The sequence below is a fragment of the Cervus canadensis genome, chromosome 26 (assembly GCF_019320065.1).
Source record: "Cervus canadensis isolate Bull #8, Minnesota chromosome 26, ASM1932006v1, whole genome shotgun sequence".
Lineage (NCBI taxonomy): Eukaryota > Metazoa > Chordata > Mammalia > Artiodactyla > Cervidae > Cervus > Cervus canadensis.
In genome coordinates this window covers 41,677,179-41,700,082 of record NC_057411.1, presented here as the reverse complement: position 1 = coordinate 41,700,082, position 22,904 = coordinate 41,677,179, and the positions used below count along the sequence as shown (strand labels likewise).

The 22,904-nt window shown below is 42.2% G+C and overlaps 1 protein-coding gene across 1 annotated transcript in view; it reads left to right on the top strand.

The window, feature by feature from the left end:
- CLNK (cytokine dependent hematopoietic cell linker) overlaps nt 1–22,904 on the top strand; it is a 198,570-nt gene that overhangs the window by 142,619 nt on the left and 33,047 nt on the right. Inside the window, exons 9-14 of the mRNA XM_043448457.1 lie at nt 2,993–3,018; nt 3,231–3,250; nt 5,144–5,254; nt 12,963–12,990; nt 20,011–20,029; nt 22,105–22,186. Coding sequence (XP_043304392.1) covers nt 2,993–3,018; nt 3,231–3,250; nt 5,144–5,254; nt 12,963–12,990; nt 20,011–20,029; nt 22,105–22,186 — 286 coding nt within the window. The remainder of the gene's footprint in view (nt 1–2,992; nt 3,019–3,230; nt 3,251–5,143; nt 5,255–12,962; nt 12,991–20,010; nt 20,030–22,104; nt 22,187–22,904) is intronic.

Sequence of the window (22,904 nt, the reverse complement as noted above, 5' to 3'; positions counted from 1 at the left end):
ATCAATAAATTTATTAAAAATGAATCCATGCCTGACATACACTAGGGGCTCAAGAGTAAGCAAATGAATAAAAGCAAGATAGGTGTCCTTTTCTAAATTCACAATCACTGAATCAAATGAGATGCGTATCTCTGAAGCAATAAATGGAATGTTCCTATTGAATTCCAGATACTCAGTCTTCTTATTGAACTTTTTTTTTCAGTGAATTGAATTGATCCCCAATAGATACAGTGTATGAAAAAAGGTGTCTTGGACATCCGACATCTAGCTTCACAGGGAAAGTCATCAGCATAAGCTGATATAAGACAGTTTCTCAGGGAGCTCTGCTGCTGAAGCCAATACACAATAAAATGAGGGCATATCATTTCCTGCTTTCTGATTTTGTGCCTTAAAGAAGCACCCTGTGGCCTAAGTTTTTTTAGTAATCTCATCAAAATAGTCAATGGCTTAACATTAACTAGATTGTTGCTGTTGTTGAAATACAACCTGGGTCGTATTTTTGTGTTTTTACAGTTTAGGAACATCTGCAAATTTTGTCTGCCATTAGTGCATTAGTGTTTGAATTCATGCAGGGAAGTCTATACTATCTAAAATGCATTTTCAAAAAACACAATAAGGAAAATGGTAATTTTGTCCAATGAGGTAGTTTGGGGTTTTTTTGTTTGTTTGTTTGCTTGTTTTTTTGGCGTCTGAGTTTTATTGGGAAGGGGAATCCATTGTCACGTGGGAGGTCAGACCAATAGATCTAGTGCCTGTGAAATAAAATCCATTATCTGGCTTCTCTGGAGAGGTATGGAGCCCTCTCAGAAGAGCTGGACTGAAGAAGAAGCCACTTATCTCAGTCTACTCCTCACTCCCTCAGTTAGGCCTAGAAGAACCTTTAAAATCATCCAGACCATTGTGTGTTGTGTTGTGTTGTTTTTGACCAAAAGAAATTTCCCCAAAAAAAATCTCAAAAGGAGATCCAGTGGGAAGTGGACCAAGGTGGAGCCTCCACAGTGACAAAGGATGATGAGCTAGAAACCCAGCCTCTCAGCCTTACAGTTTCCTTGGGAGTCCCCAGGAGGACCCCAGGGGACTCTTCATAGCAAAGTTTTAAAACAATGATTTATTCCAATTGTGTCATCTCACAGGTAAGGAAAGGAGATTCAGGCAGTGCTAAGTTGAGTTTTAAGGCTCCTATAATAAGATACTTGATTCATGGCAAATAGATGGGGATTTAAGGGAAACAGTGACAGACTTTATTTTCTTGGGCTCCAAAACCACTGAAGATGGTGACTGCAACCATGAAATTAAAAGACACTTACTCTTTGGCAGAAAAGTTATGACAAACCTAGAGAGCATATTAAAAAGCAGAGACTTTACTTTTCCAACAAAGGTCAATATAGTCAAAGTTATGGTTTTTCCAGTAGTCATGTATGGATGTGAGAGTTGGACCATAAAGAAGGCTGAACGCTGAGGAATTGATGCTTTTGGAACTGTGGTGTTGGAGAAGACTCTTGAGAGTCCCTTGGACTGCAAGGAGATCCAACCAGTCCATCCTAAAGGAAATCAACACTGAATATTCATTGGAAGGACTGATGCTGAAGCTCCAATACTTTGGCCACCTGATGCAAAGAGCCAAGTCATTGGAAAAGACTCTGATGCTGGGAAGGATTGAGAGCAGGAGGAGAAGGGGACAACAGAGAACAAAGTGGTTGGATGGCATCACTGACTCAATGGATATGAATTTAAGCAAGCTCTGGGAGATGATGAAGGACAGGGAAGCCTGGCGTTCTGTAGTCCATGGGGTCACAAAGAGTCAGACATGACTGAGTGAACAACAGCCACGGTAAGATGCAGTCATCTCACTGACTCCTCTCACCCCTTCTAAAACCATTTATCAAGTCGCATCCATTTTTATAGATAAGTGAACATTGGTCACTCAAAGAGCTCTCTCTGACACCCCATCCCACATGTCCCTTCAAAGCCACACCCTTCTCTTCCTGAAGTGTTTCCCATGCATGACTACCCTTTAGGTATAAGCCCTGTGGCAGCAGGGACAGTGTCTCTCATCATCCCCATTATGTCCCCAGAACCTAGAACTTGGCCTGTAAACAGAACAACTGGAAATACCTTGAGGGGAAGGATTGTGTTGCGTTTGTCTTTATCTCCAGAGTTTGGCCCTGGGCTTAGCTCAGAGTAGCAGCTCAATAATTATCTGAGCTGAATTGCGCTGTGGAAATAAAACTACTTAAGAGTGAGAGGGTTCAGTCATTTGACTCTCTGCGACCCCAAGGACAGGCTCCTCTGTTCATGGGATTCTCCAGGACATTGTCATTTCTTCCTCCAGGGAATCTTCCCAACCCAAGGATGGAACCTGGGTTTCCTGCATTGCAGGCGTATTCTTTACCACTGAGCCATTGCAAGAGCACATAAAACTACATAGAAGTCAGGAGAATCCTTTCCAGGCCCCATTCAGGCTTTTTCTAGGGTCAGGTGTTCTTGGGCAATTGTCCTCCCTAGTTTTGTCTTTCATAAAATAAAGTAATTGGATTCTGGGGTCTTAGAAAACCCTTTCATCTGAAATGTTCTGTGATACAGTTTTTCTCTTCTTAGAAATGCCTGATGAAAGTGGGTGGCAAGAACTTGAATGAGATGACTACATATATAAAAGGATATTAACCAACAGCTAATGGTTAAGAGAGGACCTCAGGGGTCACACCACATGCCATGAGATCTTCATTCTATCGTTTACTAACTGGGGGACTGGAGGTGAGGTACTTAACTTCCCCATGCTCCAGGTTCTTCATCCAGAGCAAAGGCGAGGATTAAATGAGATCACATAACGAAAGTATTTAGCATGGTGCAGGGTATCTCATAAGATGGCAACAAATGTTCATTGGCATTGCACCAGAATTATTCAAATGGGAATAATTTCCGTTTAAACATGTATAAAGGTAAATTGATGACATTTTCCATAAACTCACTACTGTTCCTTCTTATGTTTTAGGAGACAAACCCACAAAGGGAAACAAGGTAAGAAAAAGCATTAAAATGCATTTGTTACTCTTTATTTTAGAAGCATAGGAATATGGACAGTGTGAAGGTTTAGATGGCACTTGAAAAATATACCCTAGAAATTTGGTTGGGCTTTGTTATTTGTTTGTAAACCAAAAAAAAAAATTGTTAACCATGAGCTCTGCTCAAAGAACAATAACTGTAATTTCTGGTTCTCTTTCCTTTTGCAGACTCCTTTACCACCTCCTCGGTAAGACACTGAAAAGAGAATTTTGTTTCGCAATATACTGACATGATTAGTTCCAGAGTTTGAAAAGAGATACACAGACATCTGACACTGAAAAACTAATGAGTTGGTCAATGAACAAGAGTAAACAAGCCTCATTCATCCATTTATCATTCATTCATTCACAGTCATATAGTCAATATCCCTTCACGCAGCCATCTTTAACGAATGCCTTGCTTCCCTGCTTCCTGTTTTTTTCCCTTCATTTAGTACAGAAGTCTCTGTCTCCTCTAAGTATAGAAGTCTCCCAGAGTCCTGGCCCTGAGAAATGCCTTCAAGGGACCAACAATATATAAGTACATATTTATATAAGTACTTATGTTTTTATACATAAGTACATGTATTTTATATACATGTTTATATACATGGGGCTTTCCTGATGACTCAGATGGTAAAGAATCTTCCTGCAGTGCAAAAGACCTGGATTCGACCCTTGGGTTGGTAAGATCCCCTGGAGAAGGGAATGGCAACCCACTCTAATATTCTTGCCTGGAGAATCCCATGGACAGAGGAGCCTGGTGGGCTGCAGTCCATAGGAGTCACAAAGAGTCAGACACGACTGAGCAACTAGCATGCACACACATACATATATGTATATACAAATATGGGGGTGGGTGAAACCTACAGATTTGATTTCTCAGGCTCTGAGTTGGCCCCTCTATTGTCCTACTTGGGCCCATGAGGACCTCTATCACAGCACTTCCTACCCTGGTGGGCCACCTTCTCACCACTCCTCTCTTTGCCCTCGCAGAGGGCAGCTTTTTGAGCCAAGGTCTGTGTCTTTTTCTCCCTCTGTGTACCCAGCATCACCAACAGGGCCCGACCCACTCTGTGAATGAGTGAGGGCCTGGGGGAATAAACGAGCGAGCGATTGGCTTTGGAACATTGTCCCATTTCGTTGGAGAGATTCAAAAGCTCAGGTCTTCCAATCCGGGGCAAATGAAAGGCTGCAATCATAGTTTCACCCCAGGCTGCCTAAAATGTCAACAACTAGCATAGACCTGTGACACCCTGTAGCAAATTACACCACACTCTGGAAAAAAACAGAACCAGAACAAAGGGCAAGCTACAGGGAAAGCGACTGAGACTCGTTAGAAGAATGAGTATTCTGACTTTCCAAGCTCCGTGTAAAGTAGTGGGCCATCCCCCAAACTGCCATTTCCAACCCAAAGTGGCGGACACAGAAGGCAGGGCTGTCTGAATTCCGGGTCTGAGGAGCCATCTGTGTGGCAGACCTCAGGTCCTCACTCTGACTCTTCTTTTTTTTTATTAATTAATTTATTGATTTTAATTGGAGGCTAATTACTTTACAATATTGTAGTGGTTTTTGCCATACATTGACATAAATCAGCCATGGGTGGTACATACAACCCCCATCCTGAACCCCCCTCCCACCCCCATCCCCATCCCATCCCTCAGGGTCATCCCAGTGCACCAGCCCTGAGCACCCTGTCTCATGCATCCAGCCTGGACTTGTGATCTATTTCATATGTGCTAATATAGACATTTCAATGCTATTCTTTCAAATCATCCCACCCTCGCCTTCTCCCACAGAGTCCAACAGTCTGTTCTTTACATCTGTGTCCCTTTTGCTGTCTCGCCTATAGGGTCATCGTTACCATCTTTCTGAATTCCATATATATGTATTACTATACTGTATTGGTGTTTTTTCTTTCTGACTTACTTCAGTCTGTATAATAGGCTCCTGTTTCATCCACTTCATTAGATCTGATTCAAATGCATTCTTTTTAATGGCTGAGTAGTATTCCATTGTGTATATGTACCACAGCTTTCTTATCCATTCATCTGCCGATGGACATCTAGGTTGCTTCCATGTCATTCTGACTGTTCACACAGGCCGCCCGTCAAGCTTCCGAAGAAGTACCAGCCCCTCCCCCCGGAGCCGCCGAGCAGCAGGCCGCCGTTCCCCCAGAGGCACACCTTCCCCGAAGCCCAGAGAGGGGCCAGGTGAGAGGCTTGCTGTTGCTGACGATGAGATGACCAGGGGACGGGGTTGGGGGGGGGGGAGGACGGCCACCTCTTGAAGTAGACTCCCCAGCCTGGCGGGGACAGCCACCCCCACCGTGCAGGAAAGCATCTCAGAAATCTCTATTTTGACTCCTTCATGGAAAATACACTTTCTTTTTATGTCCTTCTTCCTTACGTTGCAAAGGACAGGTTGTAGGGACCCAGCAGGATGGGGTTTGGTTCCCAGTTGAGCCACTTCTGGCTGCAAAATTTCAGGAAGCTCTTAGATATCTCTGAATCCTGCTTACTTATAAGAAGAAAATAACCATCCTTGTGAGGTAGGATTGTAAGTTTCCTCAAGTTCTAGGGTAGCATCTGTCGCAGCATAGGAAAGAAGACAGAACAATCACTTAAACAGCATCTCCTGTCTGTACCTAACAGAATTAGACACCCGTAACCATATTTGGGGGCTTCCCTGGTAGCTCAGGCAGTAAAGTGTCTGCCTGCAATGCGAGAGGCCCTGGTTCAATCCCTGGGTCAGGAAGATCCCTTGGAGAAGGAAATGGCAACCCACTCCAATACTCTTGCCTGGAAAATTAATGGACGGAGTAGCCTGGTTGGCTACAGTCCACGGGGTCGCTAAGAGTGGGACACAGCTGAGCAACTTCACTTCACTCACAGCCCTAGTTGGGGGCTTCCCAAGTGGCACCGGTGCTAAAGAACCTGCCTGCCAATGCAGGAGATAAAAGAGACTCAGGCTTAATTCCGGGGTCGGGAAGATCCCCTGGAGGAGGGCATGGCAACTCACTCCAGTGTTCTTGCCTTGGAGAATCCCACGGACAGAAGAGCCTGGGGGGCTACAGTCCGTGGGGTCGCAAAGAGGCGGCCACGATGAAGTGACTGGGCGTGCACGCATGCAGCCCAATCAAGTTTGACTTTCTAAGGCTTGAAAAGGCCAAAGCGCCCACCCCAGCAGAGGCACATAATAGGTGCCTGGTGAAAGGGCTCCCTACCCACAGGGCACAAAAAGTGATTAAGATTCAGAGAAGTTAGGTGACTTGTTAAAGTTATAGGGTTGGTAAATGACTGTTGAGGGGGAAAAATATGCAAAGTCCATTGCAAGATGTTGGGAATGCCACCAGAACTAAGAGAACTTTGTCTTACTTTTTTCCTTTTTTTTTAATTGGGGTATAGTTGACTTACAATGTGTTGCTTTCAGGTGTATAGCAAAGTGAATCAGTTATTCATATACATATATGCACTCTTTTTTTGGATTCTTTTCCCATAAAGATCATTATAGAGTATTGAGTCGAGGTCCCTATACTATACAATGGATCCTCATTAGTAAACTACTTTATATATAGTAGTGTGGATATCCGGAGAAGGCAATGGCACCCCACTCCAGTACGCTTGCCTGGAAAATCCCGTGGATGGAGGAGCCTGGTGGGCTGCAGTCCATGGGGTCTCGAAGAGTCAGACACGACTGAGTGACTTCACTTTCACTTTTCACTTTCACACATTGGAGAAGGAAATGGCGACCCACTCCACTGTTCTTGCTGGAGAATCCCAGGGACGGCGGAGCCTGGTGGGCTGACGTCTATGGGGTCGCACAGAGTCGGACGCGACTGACGAGACTTAGCAGCAGCAGCAGCAGCAATGTGTATGTCAATCCCAATCTCCCAGATTATCCCTCCTCCTCTTTCCTCTCTGGTAATCATAAAATTGTTTTCTACATCTGTGGCTCTATTTCTGCTTTGTAAATAAGTTCATTTGTACCATCATTTTAGATTCCACATATAAATGATATCATATTTGTCCTTCTCTGAATGACTTACTTCACTCAGAATGAGTCTACAGGTCCATCCATGCTGGTGCAAATGGCATTATTTCATTCTTTTATATGGCTGAGTATATATGTATATATGTATATATGTACAACATCTTTATACATTCTTTTGTTGATGGACATTTATGTTGCTTCCATGTCTTGGCTATCACAAATAGTGCTACAATAAACATCGGGGTACTTGTATCTTTTTGAATTATGGTTTTCTCTGGGTGTATGTCCAGAAGTGGGATTGCTGGATCTATTTTTAGTTTCTGTAAGGAAACTCCACGCTGTTCTCCATAGTGGCTGTACCAATTTACATTCCCACCAACAGTATAGAAGGGTTCTCTTTTCTCCACACCCTCCTCAGCATTTATTGTTTGTAGATTTTTTGATGATGGCCATTCTGACTGGTGTGAGGTGATACCTCCGACTTTTAGTTTGCATTTCTCTAGTAATTAGTGACATTGAATATCTTTTCACATGCTTTTTGGCCATCCATATGTCTTCTTTGGAGAAATATCTTCTAGATCTTCTGCCTACTCTTTGATTGGGTTGGTTTTTGTTATCGAACTGCATGAGTTGTTTGTATGTTTTGGAGATTAATCCAGCTCCTAAAGTAATGAAAATAAAAACAAAAACAAATGGGACCTAATTAAACTTGAAAGCTTTTGCACAGCAAAGGAAACCATAAACAAAATGAAAAGACAACCCACAGAATGAGAGAAAGTATTTGCAAAAGAAACGACCGAGAGCCTTGCTTTAGGAAGAGAGTTTTCAATTTATTTTTAGCTGTGCCCAGCTATGTCATCAGATGGCCATTGCTAATGACCATGTGGGAAACACCATGTGAGGCTGTTGTGAAGTTCACTTTATCTGAAAACAGAAGGAAGGCTGGAGATCTGAGTGCCTTTGGCCAGCTCGGGCTCTCTGCTTTCCTGACAGCTGCTCCCTGGGCCCCGTGGGCTGAATCACCCCCTGGAGCGTCTGTGTTTACATCTGGGGATCAACTGCCCAGTGAAGGCAGCCGACAGCTGCAGGCCTTCCAGTTGGCTTTGCTCACCCCAGGTGGTGGGGTGGCCCCCGAGTCTGTGTTTCAGCCTGTGTTTCAGCCAGGCGTACTGCAGTCCATGGGGTCACAAAGAGGTGGACACTAAACAACAACAACAATAAACTTGGCTTCACCAAACAATTGCTGAATTAGAGCCCTTCAGTTCAGGAAAATGTCATTTAGATCACTCATTGACAGCCCGAAATCAGGAGAGAACACTGATGTTTGGAAAATGCTGGTTAGACATTCTCAACCACTTGTGGGTCATCATTATGATTTTTGCAATACCCATGTGCTTCATAGTTTTTGCTCAGCTCTTTTTTTTTTTTATTTAAATAGATGTATTTAAAAGGGGAACATAGCACTACCATAAGTAACCACAACACAGTTTCAGGGCAAAACTTTCAGTCTGGAGGAGGTTTTTTCTGTTAAAGGGGAAGAAAAATAAAGTTAGAGTGATGTTCAAGATATATGGGCTTTCCTGGTGGCTCAGATGGTAAAGAATCTGCCTGTAATGCAGGAGACCCAAGTTCAATCCCTGGGTTGATAAGATCCCCTGGAGGAGGGCATGGCAACCCACTCCAGTATTCTTGTCTGGAGAATCCCATGGACAGAGGAGCCTGGCAGGCTACAGTCCATGGGTTGGCAAAGAGTCGGACACAACTGGGCAACAAACACTTTTAAGATATTCTAACCACTGCGTGGAAACTCTCTCCTTGATATAATTAGAAAGAGGAAAAAAAGAAAACTTTCCCACTCTGTATCCATTGTAATTTGAATGCCATGATACATGCACCAAATAAAACTCAGCCTGAGAGGTCAGGAGCATAATCATTGCTTGCTGCAGCTCTAGCTACACATGGGCCACTTTGGAGTTCTCAGCATTCTGCAAAAAGCAATGCTTCAATCTGCAGTTTTCTGATAAGGACAGAGAACTGCAGATTGGTCATTGAACTCTGAAATTTCCTTTAAGCTTCAGCCAACACAGTGGCCCAAGGTGCAGGGTTCAGCCAGAATATAATTTAAATAAAGTGTGTACTATTTTAAAAACTTCACTTTTCATTGGAAGATAATTGCTTTGCAATGTTGTGTTGATTTCTGCCATGTGAGTGTGAGTGTGTTCGTCACTCAGTCGTGTCCGACCCTTTGCAACCCCGTGGACTGTAGCCCACCAGGCTCCTCTGTCCAGGGGATTCTTCAGACAAGAATACTGGAGTGGGTTACCATTTCTTCCTCCAGGGGATCTTCCCAGCTAGGGATCGAACCCGGGTCTCCCGCATTGCAGGCAGATTCTTTACTGTCTGGGCCACCAGGGACAAGATGAATCTATGTCCCCTTCTTCTTGAACCTCCCTCCCACCCTCTATTCCATCCCACCCCTCTAGGTTTGTCACAGAGCCCTGGGTTGAGCTCCCTGTGTTGAACACAGCAACTTCCCATTAGCTATCTATTTTACACATGGTAATGTTTATGTTCCAATGCCACTCTCTCAATTCATCCCACCCTCTCCTTTGATCGCTGTATCCACAAGTTTGTTCCTTATGTCTGCGTCTCTATTCCTGCCCTGCAAATAGGTTCATCAGTACCGTTTTCCTAGATTCCATATATATACTTTAATATGCGATATTTGTTTTTCTCTTACGACTTTCTTCACTCTATATATAATAATGACAGATGAATGGATAAAGAAGTTGTAGTACATATATACAATGGAAGTCTGATATTTTTATCAACAAAGCACTCATCTGCCTAACGATGGTTTTCCCTCTTCAACCTTGCTGACACCACATCAGCTCAGGCAACCTTAATGTGTATGTTCTGAGGATTTGGGAGATGGAAAAAAATCCTTATACATATTGAGAAACTGTAAAGAGAAAGTATGGATTACAAAGAAGATACACAAATTCACATTCATGAATGGAAACTATGGATTTTAAAGTGTGAACTTTATTATCATTATAGTTTTACAATATAGATATATAATGATAGGTATTGCCTATAATGATGTAATCTATCATTACAGATATTGCCTTTGAGGAAAACTGGGTTAAGGGCACATGGGATGTTTCTGTATGATTTCCTACCACTGGGTGAGAACCGCAATTATGTCAGGATGAGAAGTTTAAGTTAAGGAGGGTGTGACTGTTAATAGTGTCCTGCAGATGTAAGGCGTTCTTTTTCTCCACATAGCTTTCATATGTATTATTTCATGAGAACCTTAATCAACCCTCTTCATTTCTGTCTGCGTTTACCCATTTCACAGGTGGGGAAATGAAGCTTCAGAGAGGAAACTTTACTTATTGAACGTGATGGAACTCAGAGATAACAGAACAAGGACTCAAATCCAATTCATTTGAAACTAAGCCAAAAACTAAGAGAGGTTCCGGAAGGGCTATTTTGACAGTAAGAATAGTGTTATCCTCAAATACACGCTGAGCACCAGTTATGCACAGGAAGGAGTGTGCAAAACTTATATTGTGTAGTCAAGGACCATGCTTTATTTATTAACCATCTCAAGCAGCCAGTCATGGGACAATTTACGAGTGGAAGGATGCCCTCAAAGAGGCAGGCTGGGGCTAGAGGGGGAGGCCAGAGTCCCCCCTGCTCCTCTACTCCATCACTTTATGCGGGTCTCTCTGTCTCCATAAATCTCATTAAAAAGGACCTCTGAGAGCCAATACCTTCATTTCATGTGTGAGGGGGGCAACCAACTCGTGGGGGTCTTGTCACCACAGGCATTTCAACGCCCAAGGACATTTGTTGCTCCGAGAGAGGACTTCTTACTTCCTAAGTGGATTCTCACTTTAAAATCAGGTTTTGAAAGTTACCAATTTAAAAGGCCGATTTTCCCGAAGTCTTAAATTTCCATCTATAAATATATGCTGGGCTAAGTCGCTTCAGTCGTGTTCGACTCTTTGCGACCCCATGGACTGTAGCCTGCCACCTCCTCTGTCCGTGGGATTTTCCAGGCAAGAATACTGGAGTGGGTTGCTATTTCCTTCTCCATCTATAAATATATTGCTCTATTTACAAATGGAGTGCTTTTCTCTAAACAGAAAGACAATCCCTCTGCTTGTCACATTACATAGGTTAAAACATAAGACCTTAAGGAACTCAGTTAAATATCCTTAAACTTTGGAAACGCCTTTATTCGCTTCATGTAATTGATTTTTTAAGTACTTCAAATGCTGACAGGGCAAGTTTAAACCCTAACAAACCAAACTTTAACATTTCATTTTTATAAATCTAATAAAGTGAATGTATAATTATAGAAAAATCCAAGTTCTCTTAAACAGTTGGAATGGTTTAGAAATGAAGTTGAACATAGCTTGACTCTTATTAACTTAAAATCACAAGTCTAAAAGCAATTACCCAATTTAAATTGAAGCTACATGGCCGATCTGTCAGTATTTCTAAGATGCCAGAGTTTCTTAAACATTAAAAACACTGAGATTGGCCTCATTTTAACCCCAAATGAATTAATACTTTGGGTGTCTGTTCTACTTCATTACTTCTACTCATATCTCTTTATCTTCCACTTGCCCCGTTAAGAGGGAGAGGCAGGGTACAGATGCATTATCTCAGATGGGCTGATGAAACAGGTTAAAAAAAACATGGGACCTCGGCACACTCGCTTCTGCTTGGAGATCTAAGACCAGGGTATAGCTTCTGAGTGCTGTATGCTGCCGCCACCGTCTTACCTGATATAGACAGACCTTTATCACCCTAGCTTAACAGCCTTAAACTGGGATTGGTGTTGCAACCTTAATCTCCTAACATCCCTTCTGTTCCAGTCTTCCCACAGGCAGAGGTAGATAGAGGTACACTTCACCCCAACCCCCTTCATAGCCGTGTCTTCTGGCTTTGCCCACATTCTCACAATAGTGCCCACTGGATGCCGGACATGTTCCTTTTTATCTCCAGCAATGCTCACAATGAGGCTTCCCTGGTGGCTCAGTGGTAAAGAATCTGCCTGCAGATGCAGGTGACCCAGGTTCGACCCTGGGATCGGGAAGATCCCCTGGAGGAGGACGTGGCAACCCACTCCGGTATTCCCTGGGAAATCCCACAGACAGAGGAGCCTGGCAGGCTACACCCCATGAGGTGGCAAGGAGTTGGACACAACTGAGCGAATAAACAATAACAACAATTTTCACAATAAGCCTCTAGGATAAATATCCTTGTGGCCACTTTCAGATGTGAAAAAATGAGGTTTGGAGAGGCTAATGAACTCAACTGTCAATATAAATGAAAGGTTTGGAGTTTCTTCTGAGACCATCCAGTGGTCCAAAGTCCACTTTATCCAAGTCCCTGTTGAATTCTCCTCCTCCCATTCAGTTTCATGTTCTTTCTTGTCTCAGATCTCCCGTTATCAGCATCCTTTTTCTCACACAGGCCTTCCTGGGTCCTGTTGTACCACTTCACACCTAAAATTCTTGATACTTCCTCAAATTAAAAAAAAAAAAAAAAGGAGTTTTAAAATCAAGGTAATAATAGCAGGTCCTTCTGTGCTAATGAAATTTGACATGGAAAACCAAATGTCAGTAGGAATGATGATGTTATTTAAATTCTCCTAAAATGAGAGGCAAGTTTATTCATATCCTTTCTGTCACCACCTTTTATATTGGCTCATAACTTCTTTTGCTTAGAAAATTATGAGAAAAGTAACCTGGCTTTAATTTTATAGAACAGTGATAAATATCACACTGGACTATGGGCTATTAATTTGGCAATGAAAATGTAATCAAAGAGCTTTAAGAGCTCAGAATGATTTTATCCTGATCATTATGAGCTGTATTTTATGTAACATCATATTTCTTTCCCTTGCAGACAGATAAGCTTAAAGAACTTAAGTGAGGTAAGTAGCAATTCTGTCCTAGGAAACAAAAAAAGGGAATTTTTTTGCATTAACTGTCTGTGATGGGCAAGATGCTTAATTATCATAACAGCTATGCTCAATATGTATTAATAGCCTATTTTTTAAAAAAATATTTTTAACTGGAGGCTGCAGTCCATGGGGTCACAAAGAGTCAGACACGGCTGAGTGACTGAACTGAACTGAATTGCTTTACAATGTTGTATTGGTTTCTGCAATGTAAACAATGTAAACTAGCTGTGAATATACATATATCACCTCCTCTTGAGCTTCCCTCCCTTCCCAGATCCAATCCCACCCTGTAGGTGGTCACAGAGCAACAGCGTGAGCGTCCTATGCTATATAACAACTTCCCACTAGCTGTCTATTTTACACAATTATAAAGTACCCTACTTTAAAGCGATAAAACTAAAGCAAAACAAGCTAAGCCTGAGATTTTAAATAAAATCCCTATTTGCCACCACATTCAGTGTTTATTGGAAGACATGAGGTCTCTACCAATGACTTCCATTCTTCAGCATTTCAGAAGTAAATGTTGGAAATTGTGATACAATTTCCTGACTATTTGTTCCTCACAAGAAAGGACTGCAAAGTGGATTATATAGGAGATACAGAGTCGCACAGACCTGATTTAGAATCCCACTCTGCCATCAACAACTTTGTGAACTTGGGCAAATCCTCCTGCCCTCACCCCACCCCTGTTCTATTCTCTTTTCCCAACCAAAAAATAGAGACGGGTATCCTCAACTTGGCAAAGTCGATGTGGCAAAGTCAAAGTCAGCAAAGTCGGCACGTAAATGTCCAGGTGAGCAGTAGAGGCTCCATCAGTGGCATGAAGGTCAGATCAGAGGGAGCTATCTTAGAGCCCCTTAGATGTTGACTTCTTTAAGCCCCAAAGAAGAAGGTCCTTAAGCCAATAGCAGGCCCTCATTTCACTCCCCACTGGCCTCCTAAAGGATTTGGTTCTTATCTTGGTATTTGACCATGCTTTTACATATAGAACTTGGAGGTTGATCCCCTTCTTTCTTTCTTTTGATGTCAAAAACTTGGCCTCCATGCACTGATGCTGAATGGAATCTCAGACACAGAGTTTTGGGTGAAGCAGAAAGGAATAGCTTTATTGCTTTGCCAGGCAAAGGCTGTCACAACGGGTTCCTGCTCCTGAAAGCTGTGTGTCCCAACACTAGAGGATATGGTGAGGAGTTTTTTATAGCAATAGTTCAAGGGTGAGGTTGCTGATAAGAGTAGGGTGTGTGCAGGGCCTCTTTTAATCTGGCTCCAGGTGGTCTCCTGATGAGTTTCTATGGTTCCTGAGGTCGTCAAACTGTGACCTCTCTCTGGAATGAAGAATTGTATCAGGTAGTTAACATTTTCACTTATTGGGGATTTTAGTAGTTCTTCAGAAGACCATCCCCAAGAAAAAGAAGTGCAAAAAGGCAAAATGGTTGTCTGAGGAGGCCTTACAAGCAGCCATGAAAAGAAAAGAGGTGAAAGGCAAAGGAGAAAAGAAAAGATATACCCATTTGAATGCAGAGTTCCAGAGAATATCAAGAAGAGATAAGAAAGCCTTTCTCAGTGATCATTGCAAAGAAATAGAGGGAAAAAAATAGAATGGGAAAGACTAGAGATCTCTTCAAGAAAATTAGAGATACCAAGGGAACATTTCATGCAAAGATAGGCTCAATAAAGGACAGAAATTGTATGGACCTAACAGAAGCAGAAGACATTAAGAAGAGGTGGCAAGATACACAGAAGCACTATACAAAAAAGATCTTCATGACCCAGATAATCACAATGGTGTGATCCCTCACCTAGAACCAGACATCCTGGAATGTGAAGTCAAGTGGGACTTAGGAAGCATCACTACAAACAAAGCTAGTGGAGGTGATAGAATTCCAGTTGAGCTATTTCAAATCCTAAAAGATGATGCTGTTAAAATGCTGGACTCAATATGCCAGCAAATTTGGAAAACTCAGCAGTGGCCAGGAAAAGGCCAGCAAAGAGTCGGACATGACTGAGCAACTGAGCTGATACTGATACAGAAGAGCTCAAAGATACTATGTTTATCCCTTGAGGCAGAACCAGGACTCTGCCCCAAGACTGCACTATTGTTTCTTGGCTGCTCCTCCTTTGTCTCTGCATCCCTTCCATTCCCTGAGTCTGCCTTTTAGGACTCTGGGAAGGTCATGGAGTCTGGAGTCAGTTCAGTTCAGTTCAGTTGCCCAGTCGTGTCCGACTCTTTGTGACCCCATGAACAGCAGCACGCCAGGCCTCCCTGTCCATCACCAACTCCCGGAGTCCACCAAACCCATGTCTATCGAGTCAGTGATGCCATCCAACCATCTCATCCTCTGTCGTCCCCTTCTCCTCCTGCCCTCAGTCTTTCCCAGCATCAGGGTCTTTTCACATGTGTCAACTCTTCGCATCAGGTGACCAAACTATTGGAGTTTCAACTTCAACATCAGTCCTTCCAATGAACACCCAGGACTCATCTCCTTTAGGATGGACTGGTTGGATCTCCTTGCAGTCTAAGGGACTCTCAAGAGTCTTCTCCAACACCACAGTTCAAAAGCATCAATTCTTTGGTGCTCAGCTTTCTTTATAGTCTAACTCTCACATCCATACATGACCACTGGAAAAACCATAGCCTTGACTAGACAGACCCTTGTTGGCAAAGTAATGTCTCTGCTTTTTAATATGCTGTCTAGGTTGGTCATAACTTTCCTTCCAAGGAGTAAGCATCTTTTAATTTCATGGCTGCAATCACCATCTGCAGTGACTGTGGAACCCAAAAAAATAAAGTCTGACACTGTTTCCACTGTTTCCCCATCTATCTGCCATGAAGTGATGGGACCAGATGCCATGATCTTAGTTTTCTGAATGTTGTACTGTAAGCCAACTTTTTCACTCTCCTCTTTGACTTTCATCAAGAGGCCCTTTAGTTCCTCTTCACTCTCTGCCGTCTGTTCCCTATAAAAACAAGGAACTGGGTCACAGAAAGGCTTCTGCCCCCAGGAGCCCCACAGGGCTGCTCAGTTTCATTTTCTCTCTATTTCTTTCTCCTTTCTTCTTTCTTTCCTTCCTTCCTTCCTTCCTTTCTTTCTGGTATTATGAGAATGTTAGACTTGAGTCACATTTCTAGCTTGCCCCTCAAGCAAGGTAGTTATACCTCTAATCCATAAGACAAGAATGTCAAGGAGGATAACACACGACTGCTGCATGAGGGATTATATTCAAGACTCCACCCAGCTTATCCTCTTCTGCAAGTTGTTGGACTTCCAAGTGCCACCAGGAAGGAGAAAGTAAGGGTGGTCCTCTGCAGCTCAAGGAACCCACACACCTAAAGGGACTCCACCCTTTTCTTCCTGCCGATCAGCTAATGTGTCCCAAGTAGGCTGTCACTCAAGATGACCATTATTCACTGCTCAGTATGAAAGGACAATAGGCCCACCAATCACAAACAAGTAAGAAGGAAATGGAAATGCCTGCCTTGGACAGCAGGGATCCTGCAGGACAGTTTGTTTTTCTTGCAACTTTCATTGGCATTCTGCTGGAAATTGATAACATCTCAAGAACAACAAGGTCTAGTGGAAGAACACATTTTTCTTCCTTATCTCTTGCCAAGACACTTCCTCATTGTTCTTGCCAAAACACTTCCTCATTGTTTGGACTGAGAGTCAAGGTCTTTTCTCTATTCCAAAAGCCCATCTCATAGGGCACATGCCATGCTTGTGTGAGTGTTAAATTCTTGCTTAAATTACATCTTGAGGACCAGAATTCATTCCAGCAGAAGTGATGTGCCACCTGCCACCCCCCTCCCCAAAAAACAACAACAACTAAGAGAAAAAAAGGGGGGCTTCCCTGATGGCTCAGACAGTAAAGAATCTGGTTGCATTGCAGGAGACCAGTGTTTGATCCCTAAGCCAGGAAGATCCCCTGGAGAAGGAAATGGAAATGCATGCCAGTATTCTTGCCTGGAGGATTCCATGGACAGAGGAACCTGGCTGTTGCAAAGGTTGCAATGGACAGAGGAGTCTATGGGGTTGCAAAGAGTCAGACAAGACTGAATACTAACATACACATAAGAGAAAAAGAAGCCTCAGAAAAGTGGCAAGAATTGCCAGCTGGCGGACAGATGGAGCCAGTGCTGAAAGCCTGAAGTCTCAATCTACTTTCCATGTCCATAGTTCTGCCCTAGGAAATATGTGACTCACCTGAAATGAAGTAGTGAAAAAAAAAGAAGAAAGAAACAGATGAAAGGATGGGATGAGAAGAAGGTGGGAAATGAAAAAGAAGGCATTATATTTAACTTGAATATGTTAATTTTCTAACAAAAAAAAATCTAGATTTCGCTCTATTTTTTTCTATTTAATTTTTTTTTTTTAACCTTTTTCAATCCTCTTTAATGTCTGGCTGAACAGAGGCAGCTGGATTCCTTTTTTTCTTAACTTTATTTAATATTGGAGTATAGTTGACTATAGGGCTTCCCTTGTGGCTCAGCTGGTAAAGAATACACCTGCCACGCGGGAGACCTGAGTTCGATCCCCTGGGTTGGGAAGATCTCCTGAAGAAGGGAAAGGCTACCCACTCCAGTATTCTGGCCTGGAGAATTCCATGGACTGTATAGTCCATGGGGTCGCAAAGAGTCAGCCACGACTGAGCGACTTTCACTTCATAGTTGACTTACAGTATTGTGTTAATTTCAGGAGTACAGCAAAGGATTCAGTTATCCATGCACACACACCTGTTCTTTTTCAGATCTCTTTCCCATATAGGTTATTACAGAATGTTGAGTAGAGTTCCCTGTGCTATACAATGGGTCCTTAATGATTATCTATCTTATATAGTCTAGTACTTCTCCACCACCACCTTTGCCCTTTGGTCACTATAAATTTGTTTTCTATGTCTGTGAGTGTGTTTCTATTTTGTAAATAAGTTGATTTGTATCATTTTTTTAATATTCCACAAATAAGTGATATATTAATATATTATATTTGGATCTAGAGATTGTAATATTAAGTGAGGTCAGAGTAAAGCAAATCTCTCTCCACTTTTCTAATTGCATTTGGTTTTCAATTCAGAGCCCTCAAGGAAAAAGTTGGCTGGGTCTCATGGAAACAAAACAAGAGCTCTCTCAGACAGATGGCTTCTCAGCTGTATTTGCAGCAAGGCTTTCCCTCTCCCTTGACAAGCCTGAGAACCACAGCACAAAAGATTGGGCACTTTGAACTGGCCGGTTCAAAGTGTTGGAGAGGACTCCGTGTGGAGACTTTCAAACCACTCGTGAGGATCAATTCATTCATTACCCTATTTATGTAGCCCATTGCTGCTGCTGTTGCCGCCTAACCGTCCGACTCTGGGACCCCATGGACTGCAGCACACCAGGCTTCTCTGTCCCTCACCATCTCCTGGAGTTTGCTCAAACTCATGTCCACTGAGCCGGTGATGTCATCCAACCACCTCATCCTCTGTCGTCCCCTTCTCCTCCTGCCTTCAGTCTATAGTTTTGCCTTAATTCGCTGGCCATGAGGAAATGTATGTCCTCTTTTCAGAATCCTAGGGGATGCCAAGTTCCTTAAGATAACAGGGCTTCTCTGTTGGCCTGCCTTAGACAAGACATACGATGCCTCTCTGAGATAGTTGTTGATACAGGTTTCTTGTCTATGAAGCTAGTGTGAGTCAGGAGACCTGGGCTCCAGAGTCCGCCCAGTGACAAGATAATTCTGGGACTCTGGGCAAATGGCACCACCTCTTTGGACCTCGTGTGCAATCTACTGGCTTTAACTTTTTATGGACCTCAGACCACTTGGAAAATTTTATGAAAAGTATGATAAACCTTTCCCACCCCCAGAAAAAAAAAATGCACGTATTTACAGAAGAAAAAAAATCAGTTTTAATTTCAGAAGGTTCATGAACCCCATTAGGCCATTCAAGGACCTCTTCCATCCCCCAGGTTAAGAAACTCTTGTCCAAATGATACTTGTAGACCTCCTCAACTGCTGTAATGCATGAAATGGAGTTTAGAGAATTGTTTGCAGTTAAGTAAATACTTCAGCAAACACTGTGCTTCTCGCAAAAGGCATTTTAATTCTTCAAGAGTGTAATAGGACTCCAGTATGCAATCCAAATAAGCACATAGACTTTCATAATGAAGAATGGTCGGGAATTCACTATTAAGGAAAGAAAGAGAAAGAAAATGTTTGGAAAGAGAAATGGTTGCCTTAAAAAGAATATTGTGAATATTTTCATGTTCATCTTTAAAAATAAAAATTCAAAAGCAGGTATAAAGAAAATTAACCATGGCTTTCATCACTTAAACGCAAACTCTATTAAAATTTTATCATATCTTCAAATCCTGTTTTCTATAATACAACCACACAAACACACACACACATACACTGCTTTTAAATATATCATAAGCCCCATTTTTATCCTGAAGTTTTTATGTAACTTTGAGACATTGATAAAGTATAATTTTATGCCATACTGTATATAAATAATTGCAATGAATTTCTAATTTTGCAATAGTGAATATAGCACCAAAATTTATTTAATATTTCCCACTTAGAGGGTCATGTAGATTGTTTCCAGTGTTTTTATATTATAAATAATGATGTACTGGACCTCTTTGTACATGGGACTTGATCCAGATTTCAGGTTGTTGTCTTAGAAAAAGAAACTTATCAATGGAATTACTGGGATAAGAATAAGAGCATTTCTAAGGCTCCTAATAGCTATGGTTAAATTGGTTTCAAGAATAGTCAAAGCAATTTATAGTCCCATTAGCAGACTGTATATTTGCCTGTTGCTTCAGAGTATAAAACAAGGAGTATAAAATTTTCACTTTTGCCTAGTCTTTTGGAGGCATATTCACAGATTTTTAAAAATCTATACTAACGGAAATGTTGCCCAAATTCTACTAACCAATACACACAGAGTATAATATAAAATTCTAGATCACTAAGAGTCACTCAATAATATTCTCTTTTTAATTCAATACAGGTCCTTGGAACAGAGAAAGGTGAACTGTTTATATTTGTTTTCTTATCCTAACACCATTAAGTGAACACCATTAGGCTAAGTCCTATTTCCAGGTTAATAGCATTAGTCTTTTTTTTTTTTTTTTTAAAGGATTGCTTGTTTCAGGCCCTGGGATATATGGGCACGTGTGTATGTGCATGATGACATGATCCAGATGGATTCAGGACCTCAGAGTATATTCCAGAGTCCTGTGATCTAAACAGCATGATTTAAGTCAGACGTGGGGTAGAGTTCTTCAGCTACAGGCTAGTGACAAGGAGGCTCGCTATCACCCCCCAATATTTTGGAAGGATATTGCTGGCCTGCTGCTCCATAGAAGCTCTGGGTCTCTCCATCTTTGATGTCAGTCACTCACACACATCAACCCTCATGTGTGCAAATGTACACATGTATACACACTGCTGGTGTCACTATTTTGGAAGCATGGAATTCAATGCTCACTCGCTAGCTGGGAGGATGCTAATCTGGTGACACCTTCATGCCCACCTTTGAGATACTGTTCACCTTTCACTTAGAATGATGAGTTATGTTCAGAGCCGAAGGGCCTGAACTATGTCCCAAAGAGTAACACAGGCAGCCTAGTTTGACAAAGCAACATTGGGTTAAGATTTCAGAGACTCACCACCAGCTGTTTTGTTTTGGACAAGTTGCATTGCTTCTGTGAACCTCAAGTCTTCTCATTTTATATTGAGGAAGTTATACTTGAGCGGGTCCTAACCAAGAGTTTTTGGTGGAGGAGTAGGGGTCTGTTGGGAATGCTAAGTAATTTTAAAACCTAAAGGAAACTGTGCCTATTTCCTCAATAAAGCTTAGCATTCTAACTGAAACATTCAGGAGTTTTTGCCGCAGGCTTCAGTGATCATCAACACAGCAATGTGACATTGGCTAACTCATGGGGGTAGCTGTTGATGACCTGAAATGATTTTATGGGATGTGTGACTAGTGGACCAGTCACTGACTCCAATCACATTTTAAGTAATCACGGTCCTTCAATCAAAGGTGTCAAGTTTGTGATCAACCTTGGACACAGCACAGAGGAACGACCAAAATTAAGACATGTCAGTGTTTATGCTTCCTTAACTTTATTACTTACAACTGCAACTAGGAGAGTGTTTTATGGGCTTTCCTATCATTGTTTTATTATGTGACCTTGGTAATTCTGGATGGCTGGTTAAAATCTATCCATGATTAAAAGAAAATAAAAAGTGATAATACCAATGAAGTAAAGTCACTCAGTCATGTCTGACTCTTAGCGACCCCATGAACCATATAGTCCACAGAATTCTCCAAGCCAGAATACTGGAGTGGGTAGCCTCTCCCTTCTCCAGTGGACCTTCCCGACCCAGGGTTCAAACCCAGGTCTCCCGCATTGTAGGTGGATTCTTTATCAACTGAGCTATCAGGGAAGCCCAGTAATACAAACAACATATGTAATTACTAAATAAGCCCAGCTCCTATGGTTGGCAGAACTTTTCAAAACTTGAAGACCAAAGGAATAACTGAGAAAATGCATGTCTGGTGGGAACCAGGTAGGAACCACTGGTCTACACCAGAATCCTGGGAGCTCTCCTGCCTTATCACAGGAGAGACAGGAGAATTCAGGTGTGCATGGGCAAGCATCCAGCATCCCCATAACCTACATTGCTCTAAATGGTTCTTAAGTTCAACAAGTTTGCTTATGTTTTTATGTAAAATTTCATATGGATGCAGAATTCAACTTCAATCCATTTCCACTTCAAACCTGTCCAATACCAAATACCTTCTAATGCAATATTCTATATTTGGTGAAAGTTTAAGAATGAGTTCTAGATTTAATATTTTTGAAAATATTAACTATTCAACATTAAAGCAATTTTTATAGCCTCAAGGACAAGCTACTCCCAGGACCCAGGGTTTTGTAGAATATATGGGTTACAGTTTCCACTAACCACCAACTGCTCACTCTTAATAACAGAGATTAGTTGGATGAAATTACAGCCATTTCAAAAGACCCCTACTGGCCCCCAATCATTTTCCTTTTACAACCTGACCAAATTCTGTGATGCCTTTACACAGTTCCTTATCACCAGATGAAGCCTGAAGCCCCTCATCTGCCACAAAACCAAAGTCCTCAAGAGATTCCTTTTGCAGTTACCAGGTAAGGAGCCAGGAATCCCTGGCTGGGTCCCAGCTTGGGGGTCAGCCCTATGTTGCCTGGGATAATGACTCACGGGATCTCCTGAAAAGGACTCTCTGGCCTTCAATAATGAAGCCCAGTGACAAAGTTCCAAGGAAACCCGTGAATTATAGTTGTTGTTGGAGTTAATAGGATTTAAATTGGCCATGGGGTAGAAGTCTTTTTTTCAGCTACAGGCATTGTTCTTCTTGACTTTATAAGTGACTGGTTGTGCGTTGGAGACAATATTTGAAGACACAGGTATTCACTAGGTAGGATTAACTGGCATGGCAGCTAATCAACCTGGGAAGAAAAGTTGACATTTCTAACCAGTCTCAGTGGATACCACACAGAAGCTGACAGTCACTTTGGAACAGCACTTTATAAATGAGCAGGGGTTGAAAATGCCATTATCTGAGTCAATACTTGCCTGATTAGGTTATTGTGATAACTGTCATACCAACAGAAACGTCGAGGAAGCTAATAAGGCTGGTGACTCATTGGCCGAGGTCACATTAGCAGTAGCTTCCTTAACATCCCGAGTCTCTAAAATTAGTACCACGAGGCCCTCCTGTCCGCAGTCTGGCCTGTGGCTCCAGCTCAGTTCAGGCCACTCTCCACCACTGCTAACAAAGGACATTTGCATGCGCTATTCCTCTTCCTGTAACACTTCCCCCCACCCCTCACATTTCTGTCTCTC